At 35.8% G+C, this 23,760-nt stretch overlaps 1 protein-coding gene across 1 annotated transcript; it reads left to right on the forward strand.

The window, feature by feature from the left end:
- Positions 1–509: 509 nt before the first annotated feature.
- Positions 510–11,314, forward strand: LOC107925642 (1,4-alpha-glucan-branching enzyme 2-2, chloroplastic/amyloplastic). The gene is made up of 22 exons (XM_016856354.2): positions 510–919; positions 1,596–1,750; positions 2,051–2,268; positions 2,918–3,016; positions 3,576–3,618; positions 3,763–3,822; positions 4,355–4,435; positions 5,281–5,397; positions 6,029–6,112; positions 7,046–7,167; positions 7,345–7,464; positions 7,991–8,120; positions 8,222–8,332; positions 8,570–8,698; positions 8,838–8,941; positions 9,051–9,195; positions 9,408–9,555; positions 9,656–9,756; positions 9,986–10,063; positions 10,191–10,346; positions 10,545–10,619; positions 10,713–11,314. The coding sequence occupies exons 1-22, from the start codon at positions 790–792 to the stop codon at positions 10,914–10,916; spliced, it is 2,610 nt and encodes an 869-aa protein (XP_016711843.2). The 5' UTR covers positions 510–789; the 3' UTR covers positions 10,917–11,314.
- The last annotated feature ends 12,446 nt before the right edge of the window (positions 11,315–23,760 follow it).

Consider the following 23,760-nt stretch of genomic DNA (forward strand, 5'->3'; position numbering starts at 1 on the left):
AAAAAATATAAAAATCTTAAAAAAATACAAAATTTTAAAATTATTAAAAATCATAAAATATATAGAAATATAAAAAATATAAAATTTTATAAAGCCATAAGAAAATTATACAAAATGTAAAGAAATGTAAATTTTGTAAAAAAGATTATAAAAATTATTGTACCAAAAGAAATATTTTTATAATTTTTCTATAAATTTTTTTATCGATATATTTTAAAAATTCAAGTGTTTAATTGAGTTAAAAAAAAGAAGACTTGATTTTTTTTTTAAATTTTAACTTTTTATATCCTTAAACCAAGAATTTTATTTATTAAAACTAAAATATTTAATTTCAAAAATTTAAGCTATTAAAAATTGTATGAATTTTTTTTAAATAAAATAAAAGAAGGAAAATAAAAACAGTAGGTTCAAGCATTAGCACCGTTCCTTCCTCATCTCTTGTGCTAAGCAAAATCCATGTGGCGGGGTCATTGATATTCAACTTCATTTCAGTAAAATAAAAATGAAAATGGACGGTTGAGAATGAATTTTGGATGTCTTCCTTTTGCTAAATCTATCATTTTACACCTATCCCCATGCATTTCTTCACATCACACGTAGCACCTTACAAATAAATAATATGTATATATATATTTAATTTTGTTTTCCTTCACTCTCGTTCACGCTACTCTCGGTGTTTGAAGCTTTCAGTGGCGAGAATTTTTCTTTTCTTCTCTCCTTTTTCTTCTCTTTTTCTGGATCTGTCATTATTTTCTTGCTTTCCAAACAGAAAAAAAGAAGAAGTAAGTAATGGTTTACAGTGTATCTGATTTACGATTACCTTGTTCGCCTTCAGTTTACAGCTTCAACCAGTCTAGTTTCAATGCCTCTCGTAGAAGTAGCAGTTTCTCTTTATTGTTGAAGAAGGATCTCTTTTCTCGTATTCTCTCTCTCTCTCTCTCTCTCTCTCTCTCTCTCTTTATACTTTTTATTGTTTTCATTTTTGGATGTATGATTCTGTTTATGTTTCCTATTATGTATTTTTATGCAATTTTTTATTCAGAGCGGAATTTATTTATTTTTGTTTTTAACTTATTCGATGTAGTATAGAATCAATCTAATTTTATTTTTATTGGTTAGCTTAGCGAAATTAATCACTCTCTCACTACGAGGAGTAACGCGGGAAGGAAATGTATGCAAATTCGATGTTGTATGCTTTATGAGATATAGAATTAAGGAATTTTTTTAAATATTAGTTTATTAATAGTTAAATCTTCTTTGATTTAGGTAGTGATCCTGGTATGTTATAAGCGTTAATATTGAATTAAAAGAGGTGAATTGATGAACATACTTCAAAATATTACTGCTAAGTTTTTTCCTCTGTTTTTTTTTTTAAAAGAAGTAATAGTTGCTAACGAGGGAAGCTTAGTTTAAAGTTGAAATTGGAATTTTAAGAAGGATGATTGCAGTGTGATGACCGAAATACTTCAGCAGGAAAAAAAAATGCTTTTGCCAGTATAAATTTAGTATTGTCAAAAGAATGCTATGGAAGGTGACTGCTTTCATGATCATTTGATTTCCATTATGTAGAAAATTGATTTGATGCTTGCTTGTAGGGAAGATCTTTGCGCAAAAATCTTCTTATGATTCGGACTCGTCGCCCTTAACTGTTGCATCCAAGAAAGTGCTTGTTCCTGATGATCAGGGTGAGGGTGCTTCATCCTTGACAGATGAATTGAAAAGCCCTAGCACTATTTCAGATGATCCACAGGTTTGCCATTTTCTGAGAATAATGCACTGTATTTTTTTATGGAAATGTTAGATTTTAGTTTTACTGTGTGCAGTTGAACATTCATGAGTTTATGATATAGGATTGAATTGAGAAATGGAAGTTTGAGATGGTGTTGATGTCAATCAAGCGTGTTGGTTCTCTGAAACAGTTTTGACTTGTTATCAAAAACTTGTGTTTCTAATTCTGAACTCTCTCTTTTTTGGAAGGAAAATTATTGTAAATGACATAAAATGCTGCGGAATAACTGTCTATTTCCAATTAATTGTGATTTTGTTATAGGTAATTCATGATGTAGAAAGTGAAGAGATGGAAGATGATACGGAAATTGAGGTCGAAGAACAAGAATCTGTTCCTAAGGAGCTGTCTACCCCTTTAAACAGGAAAATAATTACCGAGAAAAGTGAGGCAAAACCAAGAACCATTCCTCCTCCTGGTATAGGACAGATATATGAAATAGATCCATCACTGTTGGGTTTCCGTCAACATCTTGATTACCGGTAAGATCATCCTATACTTATATGTGTTACGTGTCCTAATTTGAGTTCAAATGTTGAGTCTCCTCTGGCCTTTATAAGATGGCTGTAGATTTCAGTTCTCTAGTTTGTTGGAATGTTTTTGCTATATTATCTTTAGTTGCTTGCACACTGCATTTTCCTATCTGTCTTGTGCCAGACTTGCTGCTGGTCTTTGGAGGTCCATATTGGTATCTGGGTAGGAACTTGGCAAATACACTGTATTTGCATGTCTCCTATTTGCAGTAGGTACATGTGGTATATGAATATTTTTGCATTCTAACTACTGGGATGTCGACACTTTTGGTCTTATGTTTATATGTTCATTTGAACACCAACGTGAGGAATTATAGTTTGTGTTGGAATCTCTTTCCTGAAACATGTCAAACTTTCATGTGCCTAATTAACTTGCTTATTTTAGATGTCATCTGACTTGCCAGATTTTGTTTTCACTGCATAGTTCCCTGCTGCTTTATGTCTTTTAACATCAATTTTTTCCTCTTCCATTATGTTCTTATTTTGTCCCTGTCCCATCCCGTCCTGTCTTTTATATATATGTATATATATATTCTAAATTGAACAGGTTAAAATAATGTTATGATTTGATTACCTTGTACATTCTGTCAAATTACAGGTATGCACAATACAAGAGAATGCGTGAGGAAATTGACAAGTATGAAGGTGGTTTAGAAGTGTTTTCTCGCGGCTATGAGAAGCTTGGCTTCGTACGCAGGTTTGCATTCTTCCCATACCTGGTTGTTAGCATGGTTATATCTTTTGTGGTTGTAGTGTTGCATGTTTATTGCTGCTCCCATTGTTGCATGAATTTTTTTTAACCCATTCTGGTTGAAACAAACAATTTTCATTAAATGAAATTAGTGTTGGAATATTCTTGTAATTAATTTTTGTGTGGGAACAGTGCAAGTGATTTTCCAGAACTTTTATATGTTTAAAATTCAGGCAGATTAGTCTAAGGTAAAAAAAAAAAATGAAGTTCCTTGATGCTCAATGAAGTGTGAAGCATATGATTCTTCGATGCAAGTAAAACTTGAGAAATTTTATCCAAGCCCTTAGAATTAGTCCCTTCTCTATTGTATCTTTATATATTTATTTATTTTTGTGAATGTCTTTCCTTGTTTACTTCATGGTTTCTTTGTATCACATTGCTAAATAGCTACCTTTTAACTTTAATCTTTAGTAAAAATGTTTTTCTTTGTTCATTTTTATGTCTTAGAAGTCGTTTTCTGATACCGATGTTGCTTTTTCTGATTATAATCTCATCTGGCTTTCAGTGAGATGGGAATAACTTACAGGGAGTGGGCACCAGGAGCTAAGGTTTACCATGCATCATTTTAATATTTTGAGATTTTAACCGTAAATTTTATAAACTTCCATCCAATCAGAAAAGTATTATTAACTTTTAGGTGTTCTGTCTTCTTCTCAATTATCGTGATTATTGTATTGCATTTTCTTTTTCAGTCAGCAGCACTGATAGGAGATTTTAACAATTGGAACCCTAATGCTGATATTATGAACCGGGTATGTTATGCTTTCTTCTGTAAGAACAGATGTCACCTGTCCATTATTTATTAATTGATATTTTCCATGTCTCGATGAACTGTTCTACCATTGATGGATTACTCGACAGGAAGTGTAGTGAAGAATCAGCATTGTCATCTTTTCACGAGTCCATTATATCTTATGTCATGATCATGATGAAGTTAAAACTTAATTAAGCTTGATTTTTTCAAAATACTTCGCCTAATTTCAAATCTGAATGTAAATATCTTTTTGTTTATGTGCGAGGACCCAAAGATTAGGTAGAGTTGGTATAATTCGAAGCTCCAAATGGAAAAGTTAAGAAGATAAACCTTATCAAAGCTTTTGTAATGAAGTAAAAATCCTCAGTCTTGTCTATATCACAGTTAATTGTATCAGCAGATACCTGTATTTAAGGCATGCTGTCTAAGTTTTTGACTGACATTGACAGTGATCTCTTTTGTAATTTTACATTCCGACTCTATTTTCCATTTAGTGTTTAATTCTAAAAATATTATTATTATTTTAACAGAATGAATTTGGTGTCTGGGAGATCTTTTTGCCTAATAATGCTGATGGTTCACCAGCAATTCCCCATGGTTCTCGAGTGAAGGTAAATTACCTGCAGATAAATATCAATTTCGCTAAGGAAAGTTATTGCTTTTACATTCAAAAGGCTACTTGTATATTATTCCTTCTTCCAGTTTTTTGATTCAGAGAAAAAAAAACTATAAAATTGCAACTCTTTCCTTACACATCAACAATGTAATTTTTTAACCTTTTAATCATGAACTGTGGACCAGGAACCTTTAAGTATGACTTGGTTTTCTACACTGATCCTATTGCATGTCTAATTAGCAGAAATCTCTATTGCATAAAAAATTACAGTATATGATTTTAACATTGTTTTGTACTTCAACCTTTACTAAAACTCATGCCACAAAGGTGTGCTACTAAATGATTTAAAAAACTTGCACAATAATGAGGAGAAAAATAGGACATTTCAGAAGGCTATCTTCTGAGTTTGGTACAAAATGAGTTCTAAAATTTAAAAATAATTCCAAGTTCATATTAGTTTGAAGAGACTGGCTTTTAGTATTGTAACATGAATGTCTGTTCTGGAACTGTAATATGATGTATAGATTGGTCACGGAAGGCAATATCATAATTAAATTGCAGCATTTTCTTTGAGGCTGGATTGTGACAACAACCTCTCTAAACAAAATTGTTCAAGTTAGCTTAGCTCAAATCGAACTAATTCCCACCTAAAAGGAAGAGAGAGAGAGAAAAGACAAAGATGGAAAAATGAAGAACATTTTCTTTAACTCTTCAAACCCCTAATCCGCTCTCGCTCGCCGCTACTAACGGGGTCTCGTGGACTGTTATGATCATGTCAACTATCATTGATTGAAAGCTCCTTTCCATGTCTATTTTAACTTTTTGACTGAATAATTGTAGATTCGTATGGAAACTCCATCTGGGATTAAGGACTCCATTCCTGCTTGGATCAAGTTCTCAGTTCAAGCACCGGGTGAAATCCCATACAATGGAATATACTATGATCCGCCAGAAGAGGTATTTTTAGTGTTTGTTTGTTCTTGACATTTTGTTGGAAGCATTAGATGGCTATTGTTTGAACTATAAGCTTTTTAGATATTTGGAGTTTGTGAAAAATAGGAAGTACCAACTAATGTTTGTGACAATCTTAAATGATTGCTTATTTACATGGACAACAGCATGCATGCAGACAAATATAACTATATAAACACATAGAATTTTTTATTCATCTTAGAATGAGTATATGAAGAGGTTGTTTCAATGAATCTCCTCCTTTATAACCTTGATGTTAAGACCAATTCCCTTGAAAAACGGTTTTTAAGAAAACAATTTCAGTTGGTTCACTTTCATACATAAGTCAGTTTCTAACTATATAAACACATAGAATTTTTTATTCATCTTAGAATGAGTATATGAAGAGGTTGTTTCAATGAATCTCCTCCTTTATAACCTTGATGTTAAGACCAATTCCCTTGAAAAACGGTTTTTAAGAAAACAATTTCAGTTGGTTCACTTTCATATATAAGTCAGTTTCTAAATTACATTCTTTCTTTTCCAGTTTAATTGCTGCACAGCACGATCAACTTAGTTCAGTCTGTTATATGTGTCTTTTATCTTTTTGTTACTAATGATGTTGCTCTTGTGACAGGAAAAGTATGTATTCAAACACCCCCGGCCAAAAAGACCAAAATCACTTAGAATTTATGAGTCACATGTCGGAATGAGTAGCCCGGTATGCATCTCCCTTTTCCTTGGCATGTTTCAAATTGTTAGTCAAATCTTCCACAAGTTCAGTTGCATATGGTTTTTTTAATTGTGAAGGAGGATCATAAGTTCTATAAAATCTTCATTCAATGCTATGATATGTGGGATCTTATTTTATATTCTAGTTCTTTCTAGACTTGTTAGAATAAATCTTCCTCTTAGGCATTAGGACTGAAAGTAAAGCAGTAATTTTTTAAGAAAATACATTTTACAGGAAAGTCATCATAGTTTGTACTTAAATTATCAAATTTTCATTGCAAATTGGAAAAGGAAGAAAGAAGAGAAACATGTTACACTTGCATTAAACATAGTAAAGAGTGTCAAACATGGTAGCTGGCTCAAATGGCCTGTAAATTTCTAAATCAAATTGTTAGTACCATCCTGCATCCTGATGGCAGAGTGGCCTCTCTTAAAGAGAACACCCATTAAATTAAGTTCGCAAAAATCTATGTAGGTGTGTATGGTATACTTTTGGTGCTCTTTGTTCAAATGAAATTAGGTTGTCTTTCCATTTGGACTGTACTAATTATGTATTTTAGTAAATTTCTAAACCTGGTTGTTTTGGAAAAGGCCAGAAATAATAGTATAGTGTGTTTTAATTGTTTTTACAGAAGAAGATTCTGACATCTAATCCTTATCCTTCATTTAGGTAGTTCCATTCCATTGGTGGTTAAACATTTGATTTTGCATCAATAAACATTTTAGCCTTATGTTCGGTCTCACCATGGATAATGGCATATGCATATGATATATGACTAGCATGCTTGTATAGAATATGACTAACATGCTAAAACTTAATGTTCATGCATTCCATCATTCAAAGAAAAATTGTCCCACGAGCACCTTTGATCTTTATTTTCTTTGTTACAATTCTCTTAGCATTATCAACTCTCTGATGTAGGAGCCAATGATTAACACATACGCCAACTTTAGAGATGATGTTCTTCCCCGTATTAAAAGACTTGGGTACAATGCTGTTCAGATCATGGCTATTCAAGAGCACTCATATTATGCTAGCTTCGGGTATTACCTCCATCGTAATATTAGCTCAAATCTATTTGTTACTGTGTGTGTTTGTAAGTTTGTAAACTTGTACTAACTGCTATGTGGCAGATAGTAGACACCTTTCTTCAGAACTTGATTTTGGTTATGGAAACTAACATTTTCTTCTTATAACAAGTTGCATTTAATATTTTGCAGGTACCATGTGACAAACTTCTTTGCACCTAGCAGCCGCTTTGGAACCCCTGATGACCTCAAGTCACTGATAGATAAGGCTCATGAATTGGGTATACTTGTTCTTATGGATATTGTGCACAGGTAATAATTAGATTTGCAGGAGAATATAATTTCTAGAAACATGCCCTTCAGCTATATTTGATGTTATACTTTTTGTGCAAACATTTTCCCTGATTGTTTGATGTTAGATTTTTTGTGCCAACAAAATTTCCTGGATTGTTTGTACAGGAAATGAGAACTTGAACTCTTATTCTTTTCCTGCTTTGGCTTTATGCTCATTTTTCCAGTAGACTTGATGCAAATATGGCCATGAGAATTTAGGCTCTTATTGGTTGTCACTTTTACTTCTTCGTTTCTCTAGTTGATTTTTGCTTCCTAAAAGGTTGCGAAAAAATAAATCTAAAAGAGAGAAGCAAAGTCGTAATTGATTGAGAATATATAAATGACTAGAATACTATAAAATTTCTAGTATGATTGTTCACGACCAGCTTGCTGTGAAAGCATTTGTTTGCTAAATCTGCGTTCATTTTTATTCTATGGTTAAATTAAGTTGCTAATTTTATTTTCCTATCTACCTGTGTATCTGAATAATGTTTTATGAATACAGCCATGCTTCCAATAATGTGTTAGATGGGCTGAACATGTTTGATGGAACTGATGGTCATTACTTCCACATGGGGTCAAGGGGTCAGCACTCGGTGTGGGATTCTCGCCTTTTTAATTATGGAAGCTGGGAAGTATGTACTTCTACCTCAACATTTCTTAATGAATAGCTTGTTGAAAGATTTTGGCTTCCTCCCTTCCAGTTGTAAATATTATTTCTTAATTGTTGCTTTAGGTACTAAGGTATCTTCTTTCAAATGCAAGATGGTGGCTGGAGGAATATAAGTTTGATGGGTACAGATTTGATGGTGTGACTTCAATGATGTACATCCATCATGGGTTGCAGGTATTATATATACGAGTGAATTTGGAGATTCTCCAATTTCATAATGTTATATAATAAGTTATTCACATGCTCAGATGTTAATTGCCCAGTTTTGACATTATTTTGAAACTGATGTTACATTTGGTTCTTGCAATCAGTGAAGCATCATTCTTTATGTCTGTTTCTTAACAATTTTTTCTCGAGGACTAAATGGTCTCAATGTCCTGCTTAATATTTGTTTTCCTGAACTTCCTGTAGGTAGGATTTACTGGAAATTACAATGAGTACTTTGGATATGCGACTGATGTAGATGCTGTTGTTTATCTGATGCTGGTTAATGATATGATTCACGGGCTCTATCCTGAGGCTGTCACCATTGGTGAAGATGTATGTTCTATAACTCCTCTAAGAATCATCTTGAGCATCCTATGACTTATAAATTGTTATCAAGATGAGCAATTCTTTCAAGAGAATATCAATGTCCTTTATCTTCATTGTTTTATTCATGCTATTGCGAATGCTACAGGTGAGTGGAATGCCTACATTCTGCATTCCTGTCCAAGATGGTGGTGTGGGATTTGATTACCGTCTTCACATGGCCATTGCTGATAAATGGATTGAGATTCTTAAGTGCGCATCTATCCAATTTATAACTTTTTACCTTGCAATGACCTTTAATTCACTGTCTTGTGAAATATTTGATAACTATATGTATGTTTTGCCGTGTTATGTCATATAGAAAGAGAGATGAAGACTGGAAAATGGGTGATATTGTTCACACGCTAACCAACAGGAGGTGGATGGAAAAGTGTGTTGCTTATGCTGAAAGCCATGACCAAGCTCTAGTTGGCGACAAAACAATAGCATTCTGGTTGATGGATAAGGTTAAATATGTTCTTACTTACATTCATGCTGATTAGTATTACATGCTTAGAGAGCTAACTGGCTGTCGGGAATGCTTTTTTAACAATTCTTTTATATGTAGCTATTAGAAGCTTGCAATTATACTGCCTTTTGCTAAGTTATAAATACAAAAAGATAGAGCTAAATTAGCTTTATAATCTTCAATATAATTAGATTCAATTCCTTTTCGCAGGATATGTATGAGTTTATGGCTCTAGATAGACCAAGTACTGCACTTATAGATCGTGGCATTGCATTACACAAAATGATTAGGCTCATTACAATGGGACTAGGTGGAGAAGGATACTTGAATTTCATGGGAAATGAATTTGGACATCCCGGTAAGTGTCAACTGGTTATGAATCTTCCCAACATCTCATTCTTAGTATAAACTGGTGGTTCTTGAATGTGTGCTAATTTCTCCGTTATTCTTTTCTTTAGAGTGGATTGATTTCCCAAGAGGTGACCAGTGTCTTCCTAATGGTGTAGTAATTACTGGGAATGGTTACAGTTATGATAAATGTCGACGTAGATTTGATCTTGTAAGTTTCCACTTCAATTCATATTTTGCTTGTGTTGTAATTTGTTGCAAGTTTGATAGTTATGCGATATACTTTCATCAAAGGACTGGCAGCATTTTTACATTTTATTTTACTATCAACAAAGGGTATAGTTGATCCATACAGTGGCTATGCGTATACGTCTCTGCTTTACCTGTGACTGTTCGCATGCCACCTCAAGGCATTGATATCTTTGGTTTTATGCAAACAGGGGGATGCCGACTATCTCAGGTATCGTGGGATGCAAGAATTTGATCAGGCTATGCAGCATGTTGAAGAGAAATATGGTGTAAGTATTGCTGGTGCTCACTGTTTTGCTGTTTTATACGTGCTAGCCTGTCTGAATAGTCAATACACTTTACTTTCTGCTTATTTAGAAAAGTAAAAATGATGCATGGTTGACTTTTTTAATTCAGTTCATGACTTCCGAGCACACATATATATCGCGGAAGGATGAAAAAGATAGGGTGATTGTCTTTGAAAAAGGCAACCTGGTTTTCGTATTCAACTTCCACTGGAATAACAGCTATTTTGACTACCGTGTGGGGTGTGCAAAACCAGGAAAGTACAAGGTATAATGTTTTCTGGATTCATGCATGCGGAACTTGAAAGAATTTGCACGTTTTTTGCTTTTCCACCGTACTCTTAATTATTCATATCCATTGGTCATTGATTTTGTAATCTTGTTATTGATTCTTCAAATATAGTTTTGACAAAGTTAAAGGTTGCTTGCCATGCAATGGTTAATATATATTTTTATCACCTTCCAGATTGTTTTGGATTCAGATGATCCGTTATTCGGAGGCTTCGGTAGGCTTGACCATAATGCCGAATACTTCAGTTTTGTAAGATATTTTTATTGCTCTTCCTACATACCATTGCTTTTAACATTCACTCTAGGGCTTTCTAACATTAAAACCCGACGGATGCTTTTACAGGAAGGATGGTATGATGACCGGCCTCGTTCATTCATGGTGTATGCCCCAAACAGAACAGCAGTTGTTTACGCCCTAGTTGAAGATGAACCAAAAGTAGTCAACGATTTGGAACTTGTTGAAATTCCTGAAACTGTTAAACCAGCAGCAGCAGAACCTGTTAAAGAATCTGAACCTGATGAAGAATCAGAGCCTTTAGACAGCTAAACCTTTCTCGACAGCAGAATCTCGTGTTATTGACCATTCAAAGTCGGTCAAGGAGCTGTCCCACTGAACGCGGTATTTTTTGCTTAAAAATTACGTATTCCACGATTAGTAGTTTCACTGCCTAGGAGATGAAATGATCAAGTTAAACCTTCCATCAAATGCCGGCCGGGCATACAGGTGAAAATTCGAAGCAGTAGAAGGCAATTCTTTCATGAGAATTAGAAGGGAAAAAGTAGACAACTATGTGGCATGCATGTAAATGCTTTCCCTGTTTTGCATGTGAAAATATAAGTTGCAGATACGAGGAACATGCTATTTACAGCAATGTGAGGTAATGGATTCCTTTTTAAGCTATTAATGTAATGACCGAATAATTTAATAAGAACAGTATTTCTGTATTTGTTCTTTCCTTTTTTACATTGTAATAGTTACGGTGTAATTTCGTTGAATGTTTGCTAGAAAGAGAAAGTTATAATGTCAAAAATAATCCTTAATGTTTGGCTGTTTGGTCATTTTGGCTTGTTCTTTGGAGCACTTCCACCCTAAACTTTTTTTTTTTTTGTCATTTTGTCAAATTGATCAATTGATCAATTTTTAGCAGGTATGTTGATGTAGCCGTTAGTGAACTAGCAGTTAATAACCGTTGACATGACAGTCTAAATATAATAAAAGATATAATAAAATATTAGTGTAGTATTATTTTGTCTTATATACTACATAATAATTTTAAAATTAATAAAATTAATTATTTTTATTTATTAATTTTTAATTTTTAGTTTCTTCTTCCTTATTGGTTTTCTTTTTCCATCATCATCACGGTCTTCGATCTTCTTGCCCATTGTTTCTTTAAAAACTTCAAAATCTATTCTTGAGTTTCAACATCATCATCACTGTAAGTCAACCTAAACATAATCTCATCAACATCACTGTATACCCTTCAATAACCATATCCAAAGTTTCTACAACTCAAATCTCTATTACTCAGTAAAAATAAAAAAGTGCTAAGTCGGAAGTTTGAAAAACAAAAAAGAAAATAAGTTAAAAAAGAGAGAAGAAAAAAAATAGAGAAAAATCATAGAGAATCGGAGATAGAAAAATCATAAATAGAATCGGAGCCTCTAGTGGTCTTCTTTCAAATTTAAACAGTGGGTTCGACGCTAATCTATGAAGAACAGCATACCTTCGAACCGAGACAATTAGACAGTCTAAGAAGGAGATCGAAAGGCATTTCATTAGAACTAGGTCGTTTACTGTTTTACTCTTGCTCCAAACTCCTAATTCCCATATTTTTGTTTTGATTTTCACCATTCCCATCAACTCCCTCGATTATTGAATCAAAATTTAAAAACCCCCTATTGTAGGCCAATTTTGGGCCTGTGTATATCAAGATTACATGGGCCCATTTATAACCCAATCCCTAAACCTACAAGCCCGTTTACAACATTTCAAACCCATTAAAATTACAAAGCCCAATGTCTAATACAAATTAACCCATCAGCTAACCCTTACCCAATACCCCTGACCCATTTACATTACAATACCCATCTAAACTAACCCAATTAACCTAAACCCAAAACCCACCAGCCCACTAAACTAACAGCCCATTACACAAATCAGAAACAAAAAATACCTAACCCCAAACCCTAGCCCCACTTTTGGCTCCCACTTGTGCTGCCACTGTCACCAAAACCTGCAGCACCGGCCACCTGGCCTCTGGCCCCCATCACCTCCACCGTTCAACTGCTCCTGCAAGACAAAAAGGGACAGGACAGAAAATAAAAGAAAATAAAGTTGTATGGCTATATAAGCCGATTAAAAGCAAAATCGTCTCTCTTCTTTTTTTTTTTTCCGGATATTCAAGAACAAACAAATCAATACAAAATTAGATTTCAATACAAAGAATACCATAATCTCAACGCAAGAACAGTGATTCAAACACCCAAAATCAGGGAATCAAAAAATGAAAATATCAGGGATCAAAACCCTAAGGTGATTTTTTCTATTTTCATTTCTATTTTATTTTAAAATCTGTTTTTTCTATACCCCTAAGCACATAGAAATAAATAAATAATAATATTTTTAAGACGTAAAAATAAAATACAAAAAAAATTAAATTTCTTACCTTTTCCGGCCACTGTGTACGGTAGTCGACGCCGGCGCCGGCGAAGGTCCGGTGACAGACCAGTGCCCCCCTGGCTGGAACTCTTTTTCTCTCCCCCCTCTCCTTCTTTTTTTTTTCTTCTTGGTTCGAAATGAATTTTTTAAAATTTTTTTATCTTATATAGGGGACCAAAACGGTGCGTTTTGGTCCCTCCCCCCTGTTTAACATAAAAACGAAGTCATTTTGGCCCCAAGTCGGGTCGACCCAACCCTCTCCAAGCAAGATCCGCGTGTTTTTTAAAATGGAAGGGTTATTTGCGCATTTAGCCCTTCCGCTTTTTTGTGCATGTACAATCAGATTTTTTTATTTTCAATTTAGCCCCATAATTTGTTGCGATTTTCAATTTGGCCCCCAATGCTGCTGCGCGTTTTGATTGAAAGGGTTTATTTCCTTTTTAGTGCCCCCACTATTTATGCGCGTTAGAATCGGTCATTTTCCTTTCTTTGTTATTTCAGATTCCCCCCAAACTTTGTTTTTAATTCGATTTAGTCTTTTTTAAGTTTGCTGCTTCATTTTCAAATTACTTGTTTTCATTTTCTGTTATTTATTATTATTAATTATAATCTTTATATATTTATCATATTTATTATATTTTATATATGTAGTAGTGTATATTTTATTATGTACATATAGGTATATGTATTTAATATATTTATGTATATACTAGTGAAACATTATTATTAGTTATTTTTTTAACATATATATATTATGTAAATATTCTAATATTGTATTATATATATATTTCTCATATATTATAAACATGTGTTCTCAATATTATACATATTATTATGTATATTTTTAGTATATACATATGTATTTGTGAAGTATTGTCAATAGTTTATTATTATTATTTTTAATATGTATATATTACATATATATTCTAACATTACATTATATATTTTTTATATTATGCATATATTTCAAATATTATATATTAAGTATTTCTAACGTCATTATTATATATATATGTACGTATTTATGTATCGTATGAATATTTTATCACTTCTAATATATATATTGTATATGTTTATGTATCATATATTTTTCTTATTTATTATTATTTTCCTTATTAGTTACATATTTTTTATAATATTTCATGTATATGTTTTATATTAGCCTTATTATTATTAATCTTAAGTATCTGTTTTATTATATATGTATATATATATTTTTTACTATTATGTATATATGCTTTTGATACCATATTTATATATATTATTATGCACATGCATTAATATTATTAGTTATGTATCTTTATACTCTTATAGTATATTCCTAACACCATTATTATTTATGTATATATATATATATATACCTTTTAAATGTTGTATTTTTATATATATCATGTATATATTTCGAATATTATATAGTATATTTTTGACACTATCACTATTTATATATATATGTGTGTGTGTTTTGACGTACATGTTCTTAATATCATTTTTATGTATGTATATTCATTGTTTTCTCGTGTTTGATACTATTGTTACGTTTAATATCGCGTGCATTGTCATTGCTTTAATATTATTGTCGTATGTATTATGTGCCTTGATGTATTTCCAGCTATTATCTTTCGTTTCCCGCCCATTTTTATATATTACTTCGTTGTTCACTATTTTAAAATGTTTATTCATGTTTTTATTTATTTTAATAATCAAGGCAACGTACCGATTTAACATTAAGTCGTCGATTTCATCGCTATGTTGGGTGAACATCAATTGACTCGTGTTAAAACGGTATGTCCTTCTCAAAAACATAAAAATTAAAAGTTCTCATCTTTTCAACTAGATCACGATTAAATCTTACATTGAACTCGTATTTTGAAAATCAAGACAACACGTGTTTATAAGATACCAATTTTGGGCGTCGTGAGGGTGTTGATACCTTCCTCGCGCGTAACCAACTCCCGAACCCTGATTTTTATCTGGCTTTTGACGTAAACCTAAACTCGGCCTTCTTTTTATTTTAAAAAGAAATATAATAGGTGTCCGATCACACCTAGGAAAAAGGATCGGTGGCGACTCCCTGTTTATTTCAAAATCAAACTTCAGTTTTCGAGTTTTCACTAAATCGCCACAGTTAGCGACCGAAGGCAAAATTTTACGTTGCTATAGCTGGCGACTCCGCTGGGGACCCTTTTTGAGAGTCGTGTCTGGAATTAAACTCGCGTTGTCAGAATTTTCAAAGTTTCTTGTTCAAATTGACATTTAGTCATGATCCTCAAATTTTTGTTTTCAAAAAGTCATGCATTTGCATTATGTGGTAAATATCTTTCTAACTCGTCTTGTCCTTTTGTTTTTCAGCTTTAAGTTTTATGGTTTTAGTTTAGTAGTTTTTAAATAAATGAAAGGTTTGTGAGTTTCCCTCACACACCGTGCACGTGCATATTTGCATAACATGAGCTCTATACCCGGGCTCCGTCCATTTAAGTGAAAGTAAACGCTATGCCTTCGTGAGTTAACTCGTCCCTCCACACAGGCTAGTGAATACTTTCGGGTTACATATGACTTATGCTTTCGTGAGTTAACTTGTCCCTCCGCATAGGCATAAGTAAATGTAATCCCTCGAATTGAACTCGTGAGCCTGTGATGGGCTACGACCGAGGCTTTGTACTAATCTTAGTATATGACAGTACGGACAATTCGAGCACCTGTATAGAACCGAAACCACATATAGTGAACCGTACGAGCCACCTAATTAGAGCCATGCTGAACCTCCGTCCGTTAATAGTCACCAAAATAAGTACATGGGAGAAACGCCTCTTACCTTTTATTTCTTTGACATTTACACTTTCTATTTTGATTTTCCGTAATTCATATTTGTTGTACTAACCAAGATATTTGTCTGTGTTCTTATTTTGCATCATGCATTATAAACATCATATTAGGAAGGTGTTGACTAGAGATCGGTTGCCAAAAAACAGGTTTCTAATGGAAGATTAAATTATACAAACAACCGAGAAGAATGCTGTGGTTCGGGACTGGTCTCTAAAAACTCAGAAAGAAAAAGGGGATAGTCTAGTAGAGGGATGTATTGCCAATTTGCCCGAGCACGTAAATGTGAATGTTCGCCAGAATAGCCTTGAAGATTTGGTTCGGGTTTGGAATCAGTGGGACTCAGACACTAGGGGTTTCTTCACTGAAAGATATGGGGACATAGCCAACTTGATCGCTGTCAATGTAGATGAACGATTGATCCAAGCCATGGTCAGATTTTGGGATCCGGCTTACCAATGTTTTTCCTTCAATCGAGAAGATATGACTCTGACTATAGAGGAGTACGTTGCTTTGCTTCGTGTTGAAAATGCGCAATTCCATAAAGTATATGTGAAGGAGCCTAAGCCGATGACCTTCAAGAAAAAATTAGTGAGATTGACAGACATGACTGACGCATGGGCCAAAAAACAGATAAAGAAGAAGAATGAAAACATTTGCATTCCATGGTCTTCCCTACGAGATTTGGTTTTGAATCATCCCAACATGTTGAAAAGGATAAATCTATTCGCTTTGGCCATTTATGGTTTGATCATCTTCCCGAAAGTCCTTGGGCACATAGAAGTTGCGGTGGTGGATTTCTTCGAAAGATTAAAACAAGAAATCAACCCTGTCCCGACTATCCTAGCCGAGACCTTTAGATCACTGAGTAGTTGTCGGAGGAAAGGAGAAGGATGATTTATTGGATGCGTGTAGTTGCTCAATGTTTGGATCTTGAGTCACTTCTGGAAAGTAGAGCGCACTCCGTTTCATATGTTTTCAAAAACATTTGCCCCGTTGGAAGCTTATCTCAAGAAAGAATAGCCAAAGGAAGTCACTGAACAAAATTGGGTCTCAATTTTTTAGAACCTTCGCGCCGATGATATAACGTGGAGAGCACCGTGGATCTGCCCTTCGGTTCTGTTATAGGTTGGAAATCAAGATTGGGTACCACTACTCGGGCTATGGGGAGGAATTGGATACGCTCCGTTAATGGTCCAGAGGCAATTTTCTTCACGACAATTCATACCCGCCACTGAGGATTAGCGCAGTCCGAGTTTTCTTTTGAGGGTGAAGGCTATATGAAGAGGGTCCGAGGCGCTGCAAAATCTTGGAAGGAAGTTCATCTGATAGAGTTGTCCCTGTATGCTGATACTCTCACTCAAGATTACGACGTATGGAGAATGCAACAGGTGAATAGCCAGCAAGTTTCGTCAATGAATTACGCCTTTCAGAATCTCTTCTTGAAAGAAATGCCATCCGAGTTAGAAGTGGCAAGACAAGAGTTTGAACGCAAAAAGACCAAGATGTCAAGGGACCTCAATACTCTTCAAGAAGAAAATTACCAGTTGAAGATCGACGTTCAGATTGAAAGGTCCAAAACCGAGAAAGTGCAAAAAGAAGTTGAAGTCGTAAGAAATGACTTAAGGAACCTCCATCTGGAAAATAAAAAGTTAAGAGGCACAATAAAAAATAGTAGGCTGGGCAAGTCTTCGGCAGAATAGAAAGAAAAAGTAAGCAACATTAAAGGCGGGATGGAATTTTGGAAAGGAAAAGCGAAGAAAGAGGAGGAAAAAGCTGCACGGGCTATGATTGAACTAAGGAGGAAGAACGCCGAATATGAAACTGTGTCTGCTGAATTTACGATTAGTCAGTCCGAGCGCCGAGAGTTAAAAGAGAGAATACGAGAATTAGAAGATATGCTGCAAGATCGTCAACAACAGTTAGATACTCTCTTGGAGGCTTTGGCAGAAAAGAATAGTCAATATGATAGAGACGTTCGTGCTTACGAAGAGGGCCTCCAAGAAAAAGAAATGCAACTTAGCTATTTGATTAATGAAATTCGTGGGGTAGCCATGCACGTGGTACAACTATCGGAAGAAGCTGAAATTCTCATTTGCCAATTCCCTCCAAGTCGAAGATCGAACATATCAGAATTCATAGCACGAGTAAAGAAATATGGTGATATAGCTAGGAAGTTTATGTAATGGCTAAATCGAAAATGGCAAAATGTTTTGTAATAAACTCTTTTGATGAATGAAATGCCTAAATAGGGGCTATCTTGAAATCAACACCCATTTCTTGCATTTCTTTCATGATTGACGTTCATTTATGCATTCATTCATTCATTGCATGTACCTATCCCATAATCACTCGCTAAGGTTAGAATCATAAAATTTTAAGTCTCAACACTTCAAATCTGGAATCACGCCATTCGTATAGAACGCATCGACAGGCTAGAACAATGGAGGCTGAGTTCAACGAAAGAATCGAAAGGATGGAAAGAGTCCAAAGGGAATTGCAAGAACAACTGGCTAAGTCACAGTAAGAAACGAGGGATCTGATGGTGAGATCTCGAGAGGAATCACTTGAACAGAAGGATCAAATGGCTAAGATGATGGAGATGATGTCGGCTCTGGTAAAAGGAAAGGGACCTATAAACCCTGATGTTGTGGAACAACAGTTAAAGGCTAATCATGATCAGGATCCGCCCTATCCGCCAGGATTTACTCCACCGCATGCCCACGCAACACAAAGAGGGTACGCTCAATAGGAACCTACAGGCCTAGAGCAACGACCTGCGCCACCTGCTAATCTGGGGCAAGGAATGTTCGTATCAAACCCGAGGGCTAGTCCTGCTGATCCACTCATTCCAGATCTGGACGATCCAGCAGAAATAGCTAAGTTGAAAACCGGTGATCACGAGGCTCAAGAGAAGTATAGGAGCTTAGAGGAAAGACTTAAAGCAATAGAGGGTACTGAAGCCTTCTCTGCATTAAGTGCCAAAGAGCTCAGTTTGGTGCCCGATCTGGTTCTGCCTTCGAAATTTAAAGTACCAGATTTTTTAAAATACGATGGCACGAGATGTCCAAAGACGCATCTTGTCATGTTTTACCGGAAGATTACTGATTACGTGAATGAAGATAAGCTACTCATACATTATTTTCAAGATAATCTAGTAGGATCGGCTCTTCGATGGTACAACCAGTTTAGTAGGGAAAAAGTTCGATCCTGGAAAGACTTAGCATCAGCATTCTGCGAGCAGTACAAGCATGTATCGGATATGGTGCCTGATCGAATGACCCTACAAATGATAGAAAAGAAACCAGTAGAAACCTTTAGACAGTATGCGCAAAGGTGGAGAGATATCTCGGCCCAAGTGGAGCCTCCACTGACTAAGACTGAGATAACAATCATTTTCATCAATACTCTGAGAGCACCATTCTATGACAAGCTGGTGGGAAGTGCTACGAAGAATTTTTCGGATATCGTAATATCCGGAGAACTTATTGAGAATGCCATCAAAAGTGGGAGGATGGAAGGTTCAGAAAGTTCAAAAAGTTCAAAAAGGACAGCGTCCATGAAGAAGAAAGAACTAGAAGCCCGTATGGTCGAAATGGGAAGCCGTTATACCCCTAATCCATATCTGAACCAACCCCGACCTTAAAATTATCCTCCTCTGAATTTCTATTATCCTCCTCAGACCCCTTACTACCAAGCACCACCTCCTTCCTACCCCGTATAAGCCACGAACAACCAAAGGCCCGTCACCACATTTCCACAAAATACTCTACCCGCTCAAAGCCAACCCAAAAATGAACCAAACCAGCAAGGCCCAATCCCGAAAGACCGCAATTTACCCTTATTCCTGTATCGTATGGGGAACTGTACCAAAAACTCTTGGAGAAACAATTAATATCTCCCCATTACATGGCACCCCTTAAACCTCCATACCCGAAATGGTACGATCCAAATGCTAGTTGTGCATACCATGCCGGGAACCAGGGGTATTCTACGGAGAATTGCCTTGCCTTTAAAAGGAGAGTTCAAGGACTCATCGATACAGGCATTCTGCGATTTGATGGCACTGGCGATATGGCCAGAAACCCATTCCCAAACCACATCAAAAGGAATGTGAGTGCAGTGAGAGAGGAGGACAAAGGGTAAAGTAGAATATGAGTTTCTGAAATGAGAACGCCTCTGGAGAAAATCTGGGAGGTGCTAGTTGAAAAGGGGTTGCTCTGTTATCTTAACAAAGTATTCGAAGGAAGAAGTGCAAAAGGTCAAAGTTTTTACGAATTCCATGGAATTGAGGGACACGACATTCAATCCTGCAAGGAGTTCAGGAGATTACTGCAAAATATGATGGATAATAAGGAGATTGAGATTTTTTATAAAGACAAAGAGGCCGATAGAAGAGAAATATGCGCTTCTGACAATCAATCGTCAGGTGTCCCGTATAGCACCGACCGATCGTTAATAATTTATTATGACACGAAGAATGAGCCGGTGAAACCAAAAGTGATAATCGAAGTACCATCTCCTTTCCCCTACAAGGACAATAGAGCAGTACCATGGAAATATGATGTCAATATCGTCACACCTGAAGATGAAAAACCCAAAGCCATGACTGGAAGTGTTGGGGAAGTAGGTAATTTCACTCGTAGTGGGAGATGTTATTCGAAAGAGGTCGAACCTGTGAAGAAGAATAGTGCCTTGAAACAGAAAGAAAAAGCACCGACGCACGTGACCGAAGATGAGCATGAAACTGTGCCTGAATAAGAAGCTAAAAAGCTTGTGGACAAGGAGGAAGCACAGGAATTCTTAAAATTTATCAAGCACAGTGAGTACAACGTAGTGGAACAATTGAGTAAGCAGCCAGTACGAATTTCGGTATTATCTCTACTGTTAAATTCAGAGCCACACCGGAACGCCTTGTTAAAGGTGTTGAATCAAGCTTACGTGGCAAACAATATATCCGTTGATAAGCTTGACAGATGGGTGAATAACCTAAACGCGGATAATTTCATTTCTTTTAGTGATGATGAAATATCACCCAATGGTAGAGGCTCCATGAAAGCATTGCATATCACAACCCGCTGTAAGGGTTATATAATACCGAACGTGCTCGTCGACAATGGATCGGCACTCAACGTCATGCCTTTGGCCACACTCTCCAAGATTCCGATGGATTTGTCCTATCTAAGGCCTTGCCATTCCACAATAAGGGCATTCGATGGAACAAGATGAGAAGTGATGGGAAAAATCGAGATCCCCCTAGAAGTGGGTCCTTACATATATGATGTCGAGTTCCAAGTCATGGACATTACACCATCATACAATTGCCTTTTGGGAAGACCTTGGATCCATTCTGCTAGAGCAGTCCCATCATCCCTCCATCAAAAGGTGAAATTTATCATGGATGGCTATTTAGTCACTGTCAAGGGAGAAGAAGATATTGTAGCATCTATTTCTACCGACGCACCATACATTGAAGTGAGTAAAGATGCTATAAAATGTTCCTTCCGATCCCTTGAATTTGTCAATGCCACATTCGTCGCTGAGGGAAACAAAATTCCCACACCAAAACTATCAAGAAATACCAGGATGGGTATCAAGATGACTGTGGGAAGAGGAGCCCGAGCAAGGAAAGGTTTGGTAAGGTATCTGCAAGGAATAGTCAGGGCCTTAAAGCCGGTACATCACAGAGCTCGATACGGTTTAGAGTTCCAACCAGATGTACGTAAAATGAGAAAATAGTGGAAGAAGGATCAGGAGAGAAGGATTGTGAGAACTTTGGGCCGAGAAATAGAATGAGAGCCCATAACCTACCTTCCTTTGTCAAAAACATTTACATTTGCAGGAATGATATACCCCAAACAGGATAATTCATGAAGCACGTGTCATTAATTGAAAGGGGTCTTCAGAATGTCAGTATAAATGTCATTGACAAAGGAAATGATGCAGTTAAAGATGTTTCAACGATACGCCATTGTCCTCCTAGTTTCATGTTGAACAATTGGACTGCCGAGGACCTTCTTGTAGTTTATAAGTCTTCAAAGTAATGCTCAAACATTAACCCTCTATTGTGTCCTTAGATATAATAGAATTCTTTTGTAAGAGCTTGCATTCGCTCTTTATCATTTAAATGAATATCAATGAAGATGCATTTTGTCACGACCTTTCGAATTATCACTAATTTCATAATCATTTTCTCATTTCATAACCTATCCTTACATTTGCCTCATACCATGCCATAAGATTTCGTTTGTTGGTTCCAATACTTGGATGCACCTCTATAGTTTTCTTTTCCATTCAACTTTCAGGTGCTCAGATATCAACAACATGAACAAACCCGTTACGAGTCCTGAAATCGATTTTGAGAAGGCTGTTTGTTTAGGAGAATTCAAAGTCGAAGAAAATGCTGAAGACTATGTCTTGTCTCCTGACTTGCTAAGAATGGTGGAATAAGAGGATAAACAGATTTTGCTTTATCAAGAATTTATTGAAAAAATTAATTTGGGAACTGAAGAAAATAAGCAAGAAGTGAAGATTGGGACCTCTATTTCAGGAAACACCAGGCATAATTTAATTGCTTTGCTCCGCGAGTACAAAGATGTATTCGCATGGTCATATCAGGACATGCCAGGATTGGATGAAGATGTAGTGGTCCATAAGCTGCCATTAAAGCCAGAATGCAAACCTATTCAACAAAAGCTAAGACAGATGAGACCTGAGATGTTGTTGAAAATAAAAGAGGAAGTCAAGAAGCAATTTGATGCTGGCTTCCTACAAGCCTTCAAGTATCCAAAATGGGTGGCTAATATAGTCCCGGTACCAAAGAAAGACGGTAAAGTACGAATGTGTGTGGATTATCGTGACCTGAACCGAGCAAGTCCTAAAGATAATTTTCCCTTACCACACATTGACACGTTGGTGGATAACACACCAAAACATTCATTGTTTTCTTTCATGGATGGATTCTCGGGGTATAATCAAATCAAGATGGCCCCTGAGAATATGGAGAAAACTACCTTCGTAACAATGTGGGGAACATTTTGTTAAAAGGTGATGCCATTTGGGTTAAAGAATGCTGGGGCAACATATCAGAGGGCTATGGTGACGTTATTCCATGACATGATGCATAAAGAAATAGAGGTCTACGTCGATGATATGATTGCTAAATCTCGAGGGGAAGAAGAGTATGTAGTAAACCTCAAGAAGTTGTTCGGAAGGCTGAGAAAGTTTCAGCTAAAGCTTAATCTAGCCAAATGTACGTTAGGGGATACCTCGGGAAAGTTGCTAGGCTTCATTATCAGTGAAAGAGGTATCGAGGTTAATCCAGATAAAATAAAAGCCATTCAAGAGTTACCACCTCCGCGCACGCAAAAGAAAGTCAGAGGATTTTTAGGGCGATTAAACTACATCGCCCGATTCATCGCTCAACTTACCAACCAATGCGACCCAATCTTCCGGCTTCTTCGAAAACACAACCCGGGGAATGGAATGAGGAATGCCAGGTGGCCTTTGATAAGATAAAACAATATTTGTCTAGTCCTCCAGTGCTAGTACCGCCAATCCCGGGAAGACCATTGATATTGTATATGATCGTGTTCGAAAATTCAATGGGTTGCATACTGAGGCAACACTACGAGTTAGGAAAGAAAAAAAATGCGATCTACTACCTCAGCAAAAAGTTTACTGAATATGAGGCAAGGTATTCATCCATTGAAAAATATTGTTGCGCTTTGGTTTGGGTAGCTCGGAGACTCAGGCAATATATGTTGTATAATACGACATGGTTAATCTCGAAGCTGGACCCAATAAAGTACATGATGGAATCACCTGCACTTTCAGGATGAATGGCACGATGGAAAATCCTACTGTCAGAGTACGACATCGTCTAGGTGAGCCAAAAGTCGATAAAAGG

This window comes from Gossypium hirsutum, chromosome A01 (genome assembly GCF_007990345.1).
Source record: "Gossypium hirsutum isolate 1008001.06 chromosome A01, Gossypium_hirsutum_v2.1, whole genome shotgun sequence".
NCBI lineage: Eukaryota > Viridiplantae > Streptophyta > Magnoliopsida > Malvales > Malvaceae > Gossypium > Gossypium hirsutum.

Excerpts from the sequence above, each read along its gene's own strand:
- LOC107925642 (XM_016856354.2), top strand. The coding sequence starts at position 790 with ATGGTTTACAGTGTATCTGATTTACGATTACCTTGTTCGCCTTCAGTT. Across the intron at positions 9,556-9,655 it reads AAATGAATTTGGACATCCCG|AGTGGATTGATTTCCCAAGA; the intron begins GTAAGTGTCAAC and ends TCTTTTCTTTAG. Across the intron at positions 10,347-10,544 it reads CAAAACCAGGAAAGTACAAG|ATTGTTTTGGATTCAGATGA; the intron begins GTATAATGTTTT and ends ATCACCTTCCAG.